Below are 14,695 nucleotides of genomic sequence, written 5' to 3'. Positions count from 1 at the left end.
TTGCTATGGCATTCTACCTGGTGGGACATTAATCCCTTTTTGTACTTCTTGGCCACTATACCACCATCTGCAGATATCTTTGGCCTTTCAAAGAAGTTAGCTTCACTGTTAGCCCCTGCCTTTGCAGCCAGAGGGGCTGAGTTTTCGTCAAACCACATATCTGAACCTGGATGACCCCTACGCCAATGGGTTTCCTTATTATTCTACGGGGACACAAAAACAAGTTCCATGCACACACCTCTGGTGGAATGTGATCTGGTCAGAGACCAGTCAGATCCAGATCTTTGTATAGTTGATTGCCAATCCACTTACTTACCCCTCACAGTACCTGTAAGGAGAGACATCAAACAAACTTCTCTCTCACATGCCGGAATATTTTTCATCCTGCCAGACCTTTTTTTGACCAGGGAGTGTATAGTTTCCACCATACAGAGTTCTGGAATAGACACTCCAGTTCAGAGGCCATCCCCTTCACTGTGACGCAGTTAATTCAATGGCTGCTAGAGGCTTACCATTTCAGCCTGTATTGCAAGCTGCACATTGTTCATCCGCTTGGACTTTCTTTAGACATTGCTGGAGGCCTTCTGGTTCTCAAAGAATTGCGTTCCTTAGAGCAACCACCAGGTGTGTGGTAGTCTACCCACCAGCTGTTGCTAGGTGGCAAGCCTCCCGACGAACAAACACTAGTTTGCAGGAATCTATGATCTGCAAACTCTCTTTGTTCTAGGGAATAGGATTGCCACCTAGCAACAGCTCCCACCCTTCCCACCCAGTACCTTGCTAGGTCTGCTGCTTGTTCTCTCTAAGGTTCGGTTATATACCTAACTTATCCATTGATTCAAGGCACTCCAAAGGCCTAGAAGAAGCAACAAGTGCAGTCACCTAAAGATCAGAAATTAATTATTTCCTCTTCTCTGCTATACTCACAAGTTTGCCTCAGTTTATAACATGCCTGGCTACAATACAGCATGGCAGTTATATCAGTTGTTGGTTCCTAGTCCAACCCAGTTTCATTCTTACTCCTTCCAGTAGAGTTTCTCAGATCTGATCTATGTTCGTTATGAATGTTCTAGTTAACATTTATTTTTGCATACAATGGTCTTTGCATACAATGGTATTTCTCTCTTGTTCCACTTTAGGATTGCCATCTGTAAGCTTCTGTAAAATCTGACCTCAGGGGGCGGAGCTTAGCCTTATATACAGCAGGTGCATGTGACTAGAGTGCACCTGCATGACCTGCAGTATATGTGCACTGCCTGTGCACATGTCATGCATCAGCAGCTAAGCTCCCTACTCCCCTGGCTGTGGTAAGGTAAGTGAAAATTTTATTTCACTATACCATTCCAGCGTATGTCGGGAGGCTTACACCATAACCCACCAGCTGTTGCTAGGTGCCAATCCTATTCCCTAGAACAAAGAGAGTTTGCAGATCATAGATTACTGCAAACTAGTGTTTTGACCGGCATGTACAATCATTCTTTTTTATTTTTACGTCATAATTTCAACCTGTTTCAACTATATATATATATGTGATGGAGGTGCAGCACTCGGACTTTGTAAAAATGATGAAATGACTACTAGAAGCAGACGTTTGTTTAATACTGTTTTTAGTACTTGTGTATTGTCACGGCGGCAGCTCTACGCTAAGTTTGAATCCAACGTTATCAGCGTAGCCCCGACGCTAAGTTTGTTTGAAGCTATGTAATCAGCGTAGCTCATAGGCTGCCTTACGTATGTAGTTTCACGGCGGCAGCTTGAACTATGTTGTCAGCGTAGTGACTCCGCACCAGCGGTGACAGGTCATTGTGGCACTTGTAGTTCCACAGAGAAATAGACAGCCCAGCACATCGCTAACAAAGGGGGCGTCTAAAGTAGACACCCCAGCACACTGCTAACAAAAAGGAAGTCTAAAGTATACACCCCTGCACACCTCTAACAAAAGGGGGGGTCTAAAGTATACACCCCGGCAAACCGCTAACAAACACTAAAAGTACAGCGCTGGCAAACCGCTAACAAACACTAAAAGTACAGCGCTGGCAAACCGCTAACAAAGGGGACGTCAAATTTAGTTGGTTATAGGCGTGCGTAGGGGTGCAGCGTGAAAAACACTATTAAACCTTGATCTTTGCAAAAGTCGCTGACACAAGTAAGCGGGGAAACGCGTCAGTCACAAATCCTACTGCCAACTGAAAGGTACTGCCGGCCGGCTCCAGCTCCACCTCCAACTCTGCTGTGTCTCTAAGAATTTGGGACCTACACAAAAATACTTTCTTTGTGAGACTTTTTTGATGCTAACAGCACTTTTCAATGCCCCCAAGCTGATCCTAAATAGGAGTGTGGTAAATATACCAAGTGTCTAATCAATAATACTATTATTGGACTGACTATCTGTGACTTTCTTCCATACGAACAATATCGGATTGCTTATTCACCATCACTACTAAACCTACTTTGGGCTTGAGGTTGGAGAAAGTGAATTTATCACATCTTATATTAAAAGAGGACATTGATCTCCTCTGCAATGCATGGACTATTTTAGCATATTTTAATTATCATTCAGGATAATCCTGATTCTTTATTTTTTAATGTTTGCGTTTATATTGTTATTTATAATTGTTTATGTCTGGTATCGGCCGGTACCTATGAAATTGATTATTACATTTTATTACTGTCATTATTATTGTTTCTGTATCTTTGAATGTTCTTAGTTAATTAATTAATTTCATTATAGATTGGCTTTATTATATCCACTGAATCCAAGCGATTTCTTTTGCTTTGTTGTTGTTGTCACTATTAACCTGTCGACAATGACACTTGTCCACGTAACAGCTGTCGACCTTGTTTATTCCACCATCCACGCCAGCCCGTAGAGTGGCGAGTGCACGCGTTACGCATCCTCCCGACCTTTTCATACCCCCACTATCCATGTTGGTGTGGAGTTGATTTTATAAAGTGTGGCGAGCGCAGCGACCCCCGCGAGGGGATGCGGATTACTTCACATGTATTCTGCGTCCGCTCGCCACACTTCGGGCTGGCGTGGATGGTGGGGGTGTTTCAGGAACACATTCATACCTGTCATATCATACATCTGAGACAGTAATGACGACATGTGTTAACTGGTAACTGGTTTTTAGTTAATAATAAAGAAGAAGAATGAAGGAAATTATCAAATGACAATAACGGGCACTGAAAACTCACCTATTCATCAAAGCGTACCCTTCCACTGCATAAACCAGCTGGTTCTCCGACCCCTTGCCTGTTTACATCCTGCTATCTAACCACCACCCCCTCGCTTGCACCTCTTGTAAACTGTCTGTCTCCCCTTCCTACTAGATTGTAAGCTCCTCCGAGTAGGGCCCTCTTCCCTTCTGTTGTCAATGCCCACTTCTCTTCACATGTCACTCACAGCTCTCCTATACTCCAACACTCAGGGCCTTATTTTAGTTCACTCTTTCTGACAAAATCCTTCTTAGATGGGCAAAACCATGTGCACTGCAGGTGGGGCAGATGTAACTTGTGCAGATATAATTAGATTTGGGTGGGGTTTTACTTCAAAGTGAGATCTATATTGCAGTGTAAAAATAAAGCAGCCAGTATTTTCCCTTCACAGAAACAAAATAACTCACCCATATCTAGTTATCTTTGCACATGTTACATCTGCCCCCCTGCAGTGCACATGGTTTTGTCCACCTAAGAAGGATTTTGTCAGAAAGAGTGAACCAAAATAAGGCCCTCAGTGACCATCTTCATACTCATCTCCATCATTGGCTTCTAGCCTCTAGTTGTATATTGATTGAGTCCTCACTACTTATATCCAAGCTGTAATGTGTATTGATCTGTGGTGCTCTTTATTTGTACTGTATTTTTGTTATTTATTCAATGTTATGCCAAGTTTTGTCTCCCTGTATTGTTCCTTTGTACGGCGCTGCGAAACACTTGTGGCGCCTTATAAATAAAATTATAATAATAATAATAATAATAATACAATGAAAAGACGAAGAATAAAGATAAAAAAATCGAGAAAGTCATTCCTCAGAAACGGCAGTTGTAGAAACAGCATCAGAAGTGGATGTTGTTGTCTCTGCCTCTGCACCGTCGCCTTTCTCAGCCTGGGGGAGCAGGGTTAGCGCATGGAGGATACGCTGGAATGGGTTATCGGTGCCAAGAGTCTTTCTCCATATAAACTCCTATACGTAGGAGTCTAGCTGATGGCGCGCAGTGCCCCTTTGGCATTTATTGCGCCACTTGCAGGATCCTCAAAGCCGCTCGATGTTCTGGGTGTTAACCCCGATCTCCGGATCCACGAAGTTGTACAGGTGGTTCACGCGAGCGTGGTGGTACCCTGCTAGCTCCAGCTGCTCCATCTTGTAGGCACACCAGCAATCAGAGAAGATGGTCATCCCCGGTTCGGCGTGACTCTCGATGGCGGCCATCAGGGTGCTGGCATCACGTCTTCCGATGGCTGTGACAAAGCACTCTCCGGTCTCCCTAGAAATGCCTCCAAAGAGCCTCTGTTGGGGCAGCATACGACCAACAAGGTTCTTCCTTTGGACTAATAGGCTCTCGTCCACCTCGACTATCTTGCCTGGGCCGCCAATACGTTGGTGAGGCTGCGACATGAGGTCGATGGTGCAGGCCTCCCTCATCAATTTGTTGTAGAGGACGGTGGTCTTCTGCGAGATGGACAGATGTCGCTCATAGAAGCGGATGCTGGTCAGCTCCTCTGCCCAACAGAACATGAATCGGATCAGGGTGGCAAAGGTCAGATGGCACCCTCTGAACCATTGCACAGCCCTGATGCTGACCTTCTTTCCACAGCTGCGGATGTGGCATTTAGCCTCATAAGAAAATTGTAGTTTTGTAGAAAAGCCACCGACTCCTCCTCCGTCTGCGGTAGGTTGGTAGGTTTTCAGCAGCCATGACTGAAATGGGTCTGACTCTCACATAATCTAACAGCTGACTGACTACGCTACGCTATCTGCGCTAAGTGGCCGTGAGAACAAGACGCTGTTTCTGACATGGATGCTACTTCTGACTAACTACGATGCTAGAACACATACTTGCCTACCTGAACCTCTCCAACATTCTCATGGAAGTTTTTCTGTTTCTAAAAGGTATAAGAAAAGAACCTGGGACAAATATACCTGCCCTCAAACCCTTTTCCAGTATTCTTGTCACTATATATATATATATATATATATATATATCCAGCCATGGGGCGGACTGGCACTCTCGCCTGCTGTGTTGGCAGTGCTTCGGTGCCTACTGTAAATATTGGAAGGCTGGAATCAGTGGCACTCGGAGACTTCAATGAATCCAAAATGATTTTATCCCAAATACATGGTGCAAGAAAAAGAAGCCGACGTTTTGGGGGTGTGTAACCCCAGTTATCACTTGTTCTGCACCTTGATAACGGGGGTTACGCACCCCCGAAACATCGGTTCCTTTATTTTGCACCATGTATTTGGGATAAAAAATTTTTTTGCATCCATTGAAGTCTCCGAGTGCCACTGATTCCAGGAATATTAGTGTACACAGCCCCCAAGATTTCTGTTGCCCACGCTGAACACAGGGTCCCGGGCCTTTCCCTCTATGTCAGAGTGGTCGGGCTGGGACAACTGTACCCACAGCACCCCCTTGATGGCGGCCCTGCACACTCGTTACCTTGTTGTGTGGTGAAAGTGTTACTCTGACACCTACTATACACGTGGTACTATATGTTCCCTGTACTCTGACACACACTGCTCTATACATGTGGTATAACAGTAGACATTCTTGCTGCAAGCGGGTATAATAAGTAGGTAGCCATTGTTGCCACAGGAGGTTAGAACGGTAGCCATTGTTGCCATTGCTGCATGATAGACCTTCTAGTTGTGAAGCTCAACATCTTTAGTAATGCAGCAAGTTCATATACAAAGTAATGGTGTAAGATGAAGAAATTGTATGTTTAGCAATTGTCAAAGTCCAGACCTTACTCCAACAGAAATGTTGTGGAATAAGCTGGAGAAGGTTCTCTTACCATGAATGGTCCATATCTCCTCCATGCAGATAGAACATTGCTTACCCTAATCCTACGCCTGAAACCGTCGCTGCTTTGTGTATTGTTATTATTTGGGTTCTTTCCTCTTTAGGGTTCCTGGTCCCACAGGGATGGCATCGGGGTTGTATCCAGAGGGTCCGGCACCAATCTCCAAAGCTTTGGGTTCGCTTAGCATGCCTTGCTTCTCTCGCCGTATAACCCCGCCTCCATGTAAAGGACGCCAGTTTTTCTCCTGAGATTGCCTCAGGCAATCTCCAGCTACATTTTTTCAGTGACCATCAGTGACCATCTCTGGTCGTCGATGAAAAAGACACTGAGCAATATATTGTATTTCATGTGCAGCAGGGTTATCTGCGCAGGATATTATCCATGAGGGCCGCTGTGCCAACTGCTGCGGTCCTACGGGCCTCTTAGAAGCCTCCCCATCAGCCCATCAGACTCATGCCTACCCCAAAGGCTGAGGCACCTCTTTGGGCAGCATTTTTACAACTTATAGGTACCTTAGTGGACCATTTAAATCCAGTTGTGGCCCCTGCACCCCAACTTGTATCACCAGACGTACCACCCTGGGGGGAATTGCTGGCTGGTTCCGTGCAGGCTTTGACACAAGTTATGCACAAAGTTACAAGGGGGTCTAAAAGGCCTAAACAGGTGTTGTCATCTCAGTCGACATAGTTTAGAACCGACTCCGAGTCCTCAGATGAGGATACTGATATGAAAGGGGAGGAGGTAGATACCTCAGAGGAACGTGACACAGACGATTCATCTGTGATAATTGTAGATGTCTCAGATCTAATCACAGCAATTACAGCGGTACTTCTCCCCGACGAACCTGCCCCTGTTGCTAAGAAAACGGATGTATTTAAATCATGTAACGTAGTTAGATCTGAATTCCCTCACTCTGACCGTCTTATGGAGATCACACAGGAACAATGGAAAACTCTGGGGAAAAGTTCTCTATACCTAAAAGGATTTACTCTAAATACCCATTACCATTGGATGGGAGAAACCTCCACCAGTGGATTCCCACCAGTGGATGTAACACGTTTGGTAACGCCTTCCGTGTTCCCAGTAACACATAGAGCCTCTCTTAAGGACGTCTGGAACAGAGTCTAAAATCTATTTTTAGTCTCACTGGTGCAGGTAACAGGCCCACCATTGCGGCCTCCTGGGCATCAAGGGCAATTGAGGCCTGGGTTAAGGTTATTGAAGATGAATTACCCCAGGAGGCTTCGGAGGATTGCGGAAATAGTGTTCATAACATCAAACCAGCTGCAGCCTATATAGACGAAGCTGTCATGGACACAGCTCTCTTAGCAGCTAAAGCTTCAGATACATCAGTCCTAGCCCAGCGCATGCTTTGGTTCAGATCCTGGAAGTTGGATATGGAATCCAAACATGCTATAGAAGTATTCACTTTCTCAGGGGAAGTTCTTTTCAGGGAAGAGCTGGATAAAATAGTGGCATCTCTGGCAACAGCCAAGTCTGCCGGTTTGCCCCTAGCGGCGTCCCCACAGCAAATGGAAGGGCCTTCCTTTCGTTCCTTTCATTCTTTCCATGCCCCAGAAAAAAACAGCAGGTTTTCTCCAGGCAGACCGGTTCCTCAAAACCCATTAAGCCCAAACCTAAACAACCTTTGGCCACTAGACAGCCCCATTTTAAGTCAAACAAACCTACAGTTTGATGAGACGGGCCTCCAAAGGTGGGAGGCCGTCTTCTCTTCTCCTCTTTGCACAGCAATGGCTCAGGACCACTTCCGATGCCTGGGTAAGAGAGGTGGTGACTCATGGATATGTGGTATCATCCAGAAAACGGCCACCACAACTGTTTTTTCCTATGAGGCTTCCAAAACATTCACACAAGGCAGCTTGCCTAAAGCAGGTAGTGGAATCCCTACTCCTATTGGAAGTTATTGTTCCAGTACCTCAACAGCAAAAGGTACATGGTTATTACTCAACCTTATTTTTGGTACCCAAACCGAACGGAAGATACACACCCGTTGTAAACCTCAAGTGTGTTAACAATGGAGCCAGGGATTACATGGTGTCACTAGACACTAGACATCCAAAATGCTTATCTGCATGTTCCCGTTGCGGCTGTATATCAGCATTTTCTCCGTTTCACGATTTTGAGAAGTCACTATCAATTCCATGCCCTACCGTGCGGGTTAGCCATGGCTCACAGAGATAATGGTGGTTATGATGGGGTCATTATGTCATCAGGGCATAAGGGTGATACCCTACTTGGACGACCTCCTATTACTAGCCATAGAAACATAGAATTTGACAGCAGATAAGAACCACTTGGCCCATCTAGTCTGCCCCTTTTTTAAACATGTTACCTCAAACCATATTTGATCCTTAATTTTTTGTAAGGATATCAATATGCCTATCCCAAGCATGTTTAATTTGTTCCAAAGAGGTCCTTCTCAGCCATCTCACCCTCAACATCTCCGGTCCTGGACCCCAGTGGTAAGAGCTTCTCTAGCATGGTGGTTGGAGGAGACTCATCTCACTGTGGGACCTCCCTTTTGGATACCAGAGTGGGTACTTCTGACCACAGACACCAGTCTGCGGGGCTGGGGCGCTGTAGTCGAATCACAGTCCTTACAGGGAATATGGACTCATGCAGAGTCCAGCCTATCCATCAATTTCTTGGAGCTGAGAGCAGTATTCAACGCTCTACAGATGGCTCGGGGTCTACTTAAAGGCAGACCTGTCCAAGTCCAGTCAGACAATGGAACAACAGTGGTGTATATCAATCGCCAGGGCGGTATCAAAGTGTAAAAGCTTTAAACAAAGTATCCAGGATCCTTCTGTGGTCCGAAAGCCATGTACCAGCCATCTCGGCAGTGTTTCTCCCAGGAGTATTAAATTGGGAGGCGGACTTCTTAAGTCAAGACATGGAGGAAAGCACTCTCTGTTTTGTTGAGGCACTCTTTGAAAATGTATTTGTAAATTTTATTGAAATAAGTGGTCTGTGTATAAGTGTGTCGATTATAACTATACACATTTAAGGACGCAGGATATAGGTAAGTTACAGGTTCTAAGCCTTTTGTGAAAGGGTTAAATCCCTCATTGAGTGAAATGAATACTTAACTTTTAATCATTAATTTTTTTAAATAAGTTTTCTTAAGTCACCAGGATATACATCTAGGAGAATGGTCTCTTATTCCCGAGGTGTTTCACCTAATTGTCCAGAACTGGGGAAAACCATATAGACCCCATGGCATCCTGCCACAACCACAAGGTACTGGTGTTTGGGGCCAGGTCCCAGGACCCTCAAGCAGCATTCACAGACGCTCTGTCCATACCGTGGAAGTTCCATCTTCCTTATGTCTTTCCTCCATCGGCACTCCTCCGCGTGTTCTCAGAAAACTAAATCAGGAAGGAGGAAACCTTCTCCTAATTGCCCCCATGTGGCTCAGGAGACATTGGTTTGCAGATCTTCTATGACTGTCGGTGTAGCCTCAGTTTCTTCTGCCACTACGTCAGGATTTGCTCAGCCAGGACCCTTGTCTGCATCCGGATCTTTGCAGGCTGTCTTTGATGGCGTGTCTCTTGAGGCAACCATCCTGAGAGGTAAAGGTTTTTCGGCAAAGGTGGCCAAAACCAGGCTCGTAAACCAGCCACAGCTCAGATCTATTATAGAGTTTAACACACTTATATTTCCTGGTGTAATTCCAGAGGTTACAACACTAAAGTCTTTAGTACAGCTAGACTTTTGGTTTTTCTACAACATGGTCTGGATTTGGGATTGCTTTAATCATCCCTTAGAGTGCAGGTCTCTGCATTATCAATATGGTTTCAGAGACAAATCACATCCTTCCCAGATGTGCGTACCTTCTTTCCGGGGGTACTTAGAATTCAGCCACCATATACTCCTCCGATTGCTCCTTGGGATCTTTCGTGGTACTTCAGGCTCTCTCTGAGCCTCCCTTGAGCAAATGGCTCATGGGTAGGGTGGTTTTTCTCCTGGCAATTGTCTCTACCAGGACAGTTTCGGATTTGCAAGCATTATCCTGTCGCTCTCCATTCTTGGTTTTCCAATATATAGTAGGTAAGGCTGAAAAAAGACTTGCGTCCATCTAGTTCAACCTGGTGCGTCCATCTAGTTCAACCTGGATATGATAGACCATTGTTTTTCGTACAAGACCTTCCCATCTACCGAAGGTAGTATCCAAATTCCACATTAATCAAGAAATTGCGGTTCCGGCTTTCAATGCCTCATCGTTGTTTTCTAAAGAAAAGTCTCTTGATGCCTATAAACCTTCAAACCTATATTGCTTGCACCGAATCTAACAGACGCTGAGATTCTCTGTTTGTGTTATGTGGACTTCATAAAAGAGGATGGCCAGCGCACAAACAGATGTCAGCTCCCTGAATCGAACTGGTTATTGCCAATGCTTATGAAAAAGCGGGTCGACCAGTTCCTAATTCACATCCCACCCTAAATAATACTACTTTTGGACATTCCCAATGTCATCCCTGTGGGACCAGGAACCATGAAGAGGAAATTAGGAAACATGGTAAACCCACCTTCGTTAACTCCTTTTCCTCAAGGTTCCTGGGACCACAGGGCGCCCGCCCTGATATCCCTGGGGTGATGGTGGAGACGTCTACGACTTGGTCACCGGGCCCTTTTCCTCTCTGTATGAGTGGGTGTGATATAGTGTCCATAATCTCTCCTTTCCTTCTCTGCTTCCTGCTGGACTGTTACTAAACTGGTGTCCTGTACATTGAGGCTGGGTTATATGGGGAGAGGAGCAAGGCATGCTGGGAAGTCCCAAAGCTTTGGAGATTGGTGCCTGATCCTCTGGATCCACCTACAACCCCAATGTCTACCCTGTGGTCCCAGGAACCTCGAGGAGAAGGAGTTAACCCGAAGGTATGTTTATTGTAACTCCTAACAATAGTGTGCAAGTCCTTCAATTTCCTTTGGACCAATCTGATACCTGGATCCACAGGTATCAGACTCTAGAACAACAAAACAGAGGAGTGCTCCATGGTGCACAGCATCATTTGATAAAAAGTTTATTCTTTAAATTATCCTTCTAGGAATACACTGGATAAAATACAACGTACCGCAAGAAGCGGTTACCACAACCGCAGGTGATATCAGCATAAAAGATCTGCCACAAAGCAGTAATTGTTACACTCACAATCCTTCTCTGTCGCCAGGCCACGCCCCAATGCGTTTCGTCACTGGGACTTTGTCAGAGCCCTCCATATACTGTATCAATACACACACAATGAGCAATGATTCTTCTCTATTCTTCTGCCGCTCGGTGACCCCAGACCACAGCTCATCTCCCATTTGTTGTACATTTCTTTGGTTTCATAATAATTTCAGCACAATCTGGCTTCCTATGGAATGTACAAAGTGTATGGAGTAATTCACAGCAGATTTACATAACTCATTGAAGTTCATTTTGGCAGAATTATAGCACATGTTTAGAATTTGTCCAATTACCATGCAAATGTTCTCAGGGTCGGACCACCAGACCCCCTAGGCCCCGATCTATATAGTGCTGTAAATATGGGCAGGGGGAGCTCGGTTACCCCCTAGTGCGAGGATGTGACGCTGCCCACACACATTCGCAGGAACATATTGTATCATCTGAAAATTGGCCAAATGCTGATATATAATGTATTGTTTAAATCAATTCCTAGGGACAAAGGGGACCACAAGGAGATGCAGGTCCAGCTGGAGAAACAGGCCCAGAGGTGAGTCCTGCTGTGTCTGGCATGTGATGATTGTGTCTGCCCAATAAAGCTGTCTAGTGAGGGTCAGGCTGCAGCAACAGGCGAGGTCAGGTTACAGGAAGGGAGGGTTAGGCATTAGGGGAGGGTCAGGTTTCTGGAAGGGAGGGTTAGGCATTAGGGGGAGTGTCAGGTTACAGGGAGGGAGGGTTAGACATGAGGGTGAGGGTCAGGTTACAGGAAAGGAGAATTAGGAATGAGGGGGAGGGTCAGGTTACAGGAAGGGATGGTTAGGCATGAGGGGGAGGGTCAGGTTACAGGGAGGGTTAGGTATTAGGGGGAGGGTCAGGTTACAGGAAGGGATGGTTAGGCATGAGGGGGAGGGTCAGGTTACAGGGAGGGTTAGGCATGAGGGGGAGGGTCAGGTTACAGGGAGGGTTAGGCATGAGGGGGAGGGTCAGGTTACAGGGAGGGAGGGTTAGGCATGAGGGTGAGGGTCAGGTTACAGGAAAGGAGAATTAGGAATGAGGGGGAGGGTCAGGTTACAGGAAGGGAGGGTTAGGCATGAGGGGGAGGGTCAGGTTACAGGAAGGGAGGGTTAGGCATTAGGGGAGGGTCAGGTTTCTGGAAGGGAGGGTTAGGCATGAGGGTGAGGGTCAGGTTACAGGAAAGGAGAATTAGGAATGAGGGGGAGGGTCAGGTTACAGGGAGGGTTAGGCATGAGGGGGAGGGTCAGGTTGTAGGATGGGTTAGGCATTATGGAGAGGGTCAGGTTACAGGAAGAGAGGGTTAGGCATTAGGGGAGGGTCAGGTTACAGGAAGGGAGGGTTAGGCATGAGGGGGAGGGTCAGGTTACAGGGAGGGTTAGGCATGAGGGGGAGGGTCAGGTTACAGGAAGGAAGGGTCAGGCATTAAGGGGATGTGAGGTTACAGGAAGAGAGGGTTAGGCATTAGGGGAGGGTCAGGTTACAGAAAGGGAGGGTTAGGCATTAGGGGGGAGGCAAAGGCTACAGGAAGGGAGGGTTCGGCATTAGGGGAGGGTCAGGTTACAGAAAGGGAGGATTAGGCATTAGGGGGAGGGTCAGGTTACAGGAAGGGAGGGTTAGGCATGAGGAGGAGGGTCAGGATACAGGAAGGGAGGGTTAGGCATGAGGGGGAGGGTCAGGTTAGAGGAAGGGAGGGTTAGGCATGAGGGGGAGGGTCAGGTTACAGGGAGGGCTAGGCAGTAGGGGGAAGGTAAAGGCTATAGGAAGGGAGGGTTAGGCATTAGGGGGAGTGTCAGGTTACAGGAAGGGAGGGTTAGGCATTAGGGGGAGGGTCAGGTTACAGGAAGGGAGGGTTAGGCATTAGGGGGAGGGTCAGGTTACAGAAAGGGAGGGTTAGGCATGAGGAGGAGGGTCAGGATACAGGAAGGGAGGGTTAGGCATGAGGGGGAGGGTCAGGTTACAGGAAGGGAGGGTTAGGCATGAGGGGGAGGGTCAGGTTACAGGGAGGGTTAGGCAGTAGGGGGAAGGCAAAGGCTATAGGAAGGGAGGGTTAGGCATTAGGGGGAGTGTCAGGTTACAGGAAGAGAGGGTTAGACATTAGGGGGAGGGTCAGGTTACAGGAAGGGAGGGTTAGGCATTAGGGGGAAGGCAAAGGCTATAGGAAGGGAGGGTTAGGCATTAGGGGGAGGATCAGGTTACAGGAAGGGAGGGTTAGGCATTAGGGGACGGTCAGGTTACAGAAAGGGAGGGTTAGGCATTAGGGGACGGTCAGGTTACAGAAAGGGAGGTTTAGGCATGAGGGGGAGGGTCAGGTTACAGGAAGGGAGGGTTAGGCATTAGTGGGAGGGTCAGGCTACAGGAAGGGAGGGTTAGGCATTAGAGGGAGGGTCAGGCTACAGGAAGGGAGGGTTAGGCATTAGGGGGAGGGTCAGGATACAGGAAGGGAGGGTTAGGCATTAGGGGGGAAGGCAGAGGCTATAGGAACGGAGGGCCAGGCATTGAGGATTGGGCACTAAAGAAAATACTAGGGTTGCGGCTAGAACCACTTCTGGTGTCTGATTTTTTTTCCCCATCATGCACTGGGTCCACGTATACCTGGAGGGGGAATATAAATCTGGCGAGCGAAGCGAGCCTATATGGGTACAATCCAGATGAAATAAAGTAAAATAACCTACACCTATGTAACATACAGATGAAATAAAAAACACTGAGGGCATCTAACAACTTCCCCCGTCCCGCACCTAACGTCACATGCTTGCCAAAAAACTAGATCTAGATAAAACCAAAATTTTAGGGGTACTGACCACAGGATCAGCCAGAAGTCGCTGCTAGATGACCGCTAGACCAGCCACACTAGTTAATACAATAACACCATTAGGAATGTCATGTCGACATTGCATCAGTGTCAACATGATTAATGTCAATATGGAAATGCCGACCATGTTGGATTCTCAGATCGTCAAAATGAATGAAAATATACCAAACTTTTTTTGCAAACAAATGTGAGCAAGGGGTGAGAGCTGGGCGTGTACCTGTCATGGTGCAGACCTGAGCATTGTACTGTAATCCCACAGTTACTGTACGTGCTGGGTGTGTGCGGGGGCGTGCGCTAGTGAGGTCCATACACTGTACAGGATCTGATGTCAGCAAGGGGTGAGAGCTGGGCGTGTACCTGTCATGGTGCAGACCTGAGCATTGTACTGTAAGCCCACAGTTACTGTACGTGCTGTGTGTGTGCGGGGGCGTGCGCTACTGAGGTCCATACACTGTACAGGATCTGATGTGAGCAAGGGGTGAGAGCTGGGAGTGTAACTGTCATTGTGCAGACCTGAGCATTGTACTGTAAGCCCACAGTTACTGTACGTGCTGGGTGTGTGCGGGGGCGTGCGCTACTGAGGTCCATACACTGTACAGGATCTGATGTCAGCAAGGGGTGAGAGCTGGGCGTGTACCTGTCATGGTGCAGA

At 46.9% G+C, this 14,695-nt stretch overlaps 1 protein-coding gene across 2 annotated transcripts in view; it reads left to right on the top strand.

Moving 5' to 3' along the window:
- COL24A1 (collagen type XXIV alpha 1 chain) overlaps positions 1 to 14,695 on the top strand; it is a 395,453-nt gene that overhangs the window by 233,610 nt on the left and 147,148 nt on the right. For both annotated transcript variants that reach the window (XM_083157902.1, XM_083157901.1), the window contains exon 33: positions 11,713 to 11,766. In XM_083157902.1, the coding sequence (XP_083014028.1) occupies positions 11,713 to 11,766 (54 nt within the window). The remainder of the gene's footprint in view (positions 1 to 11,712; positions 11,767 to 14,695) is intronic.

Source organism: Crinia signifera, chromosome 8 (assembly GCF_055691185.1).
Source record: "Crinia signifera chromosome 8, ASM5569118v1, whole genome shotgun sequence".
NCBI classification, from domain to species: Eukaryota; Metazoa; Chordata; class Amphibia; order Anura; family Myobatrachidae; genus Crinia; species Crinia signifera.
The sequence above is the reverse complement of the archived record's forward strand: the minus strand, read 5'-3'. Positions and strand labels throughout refer to the sequence as shown.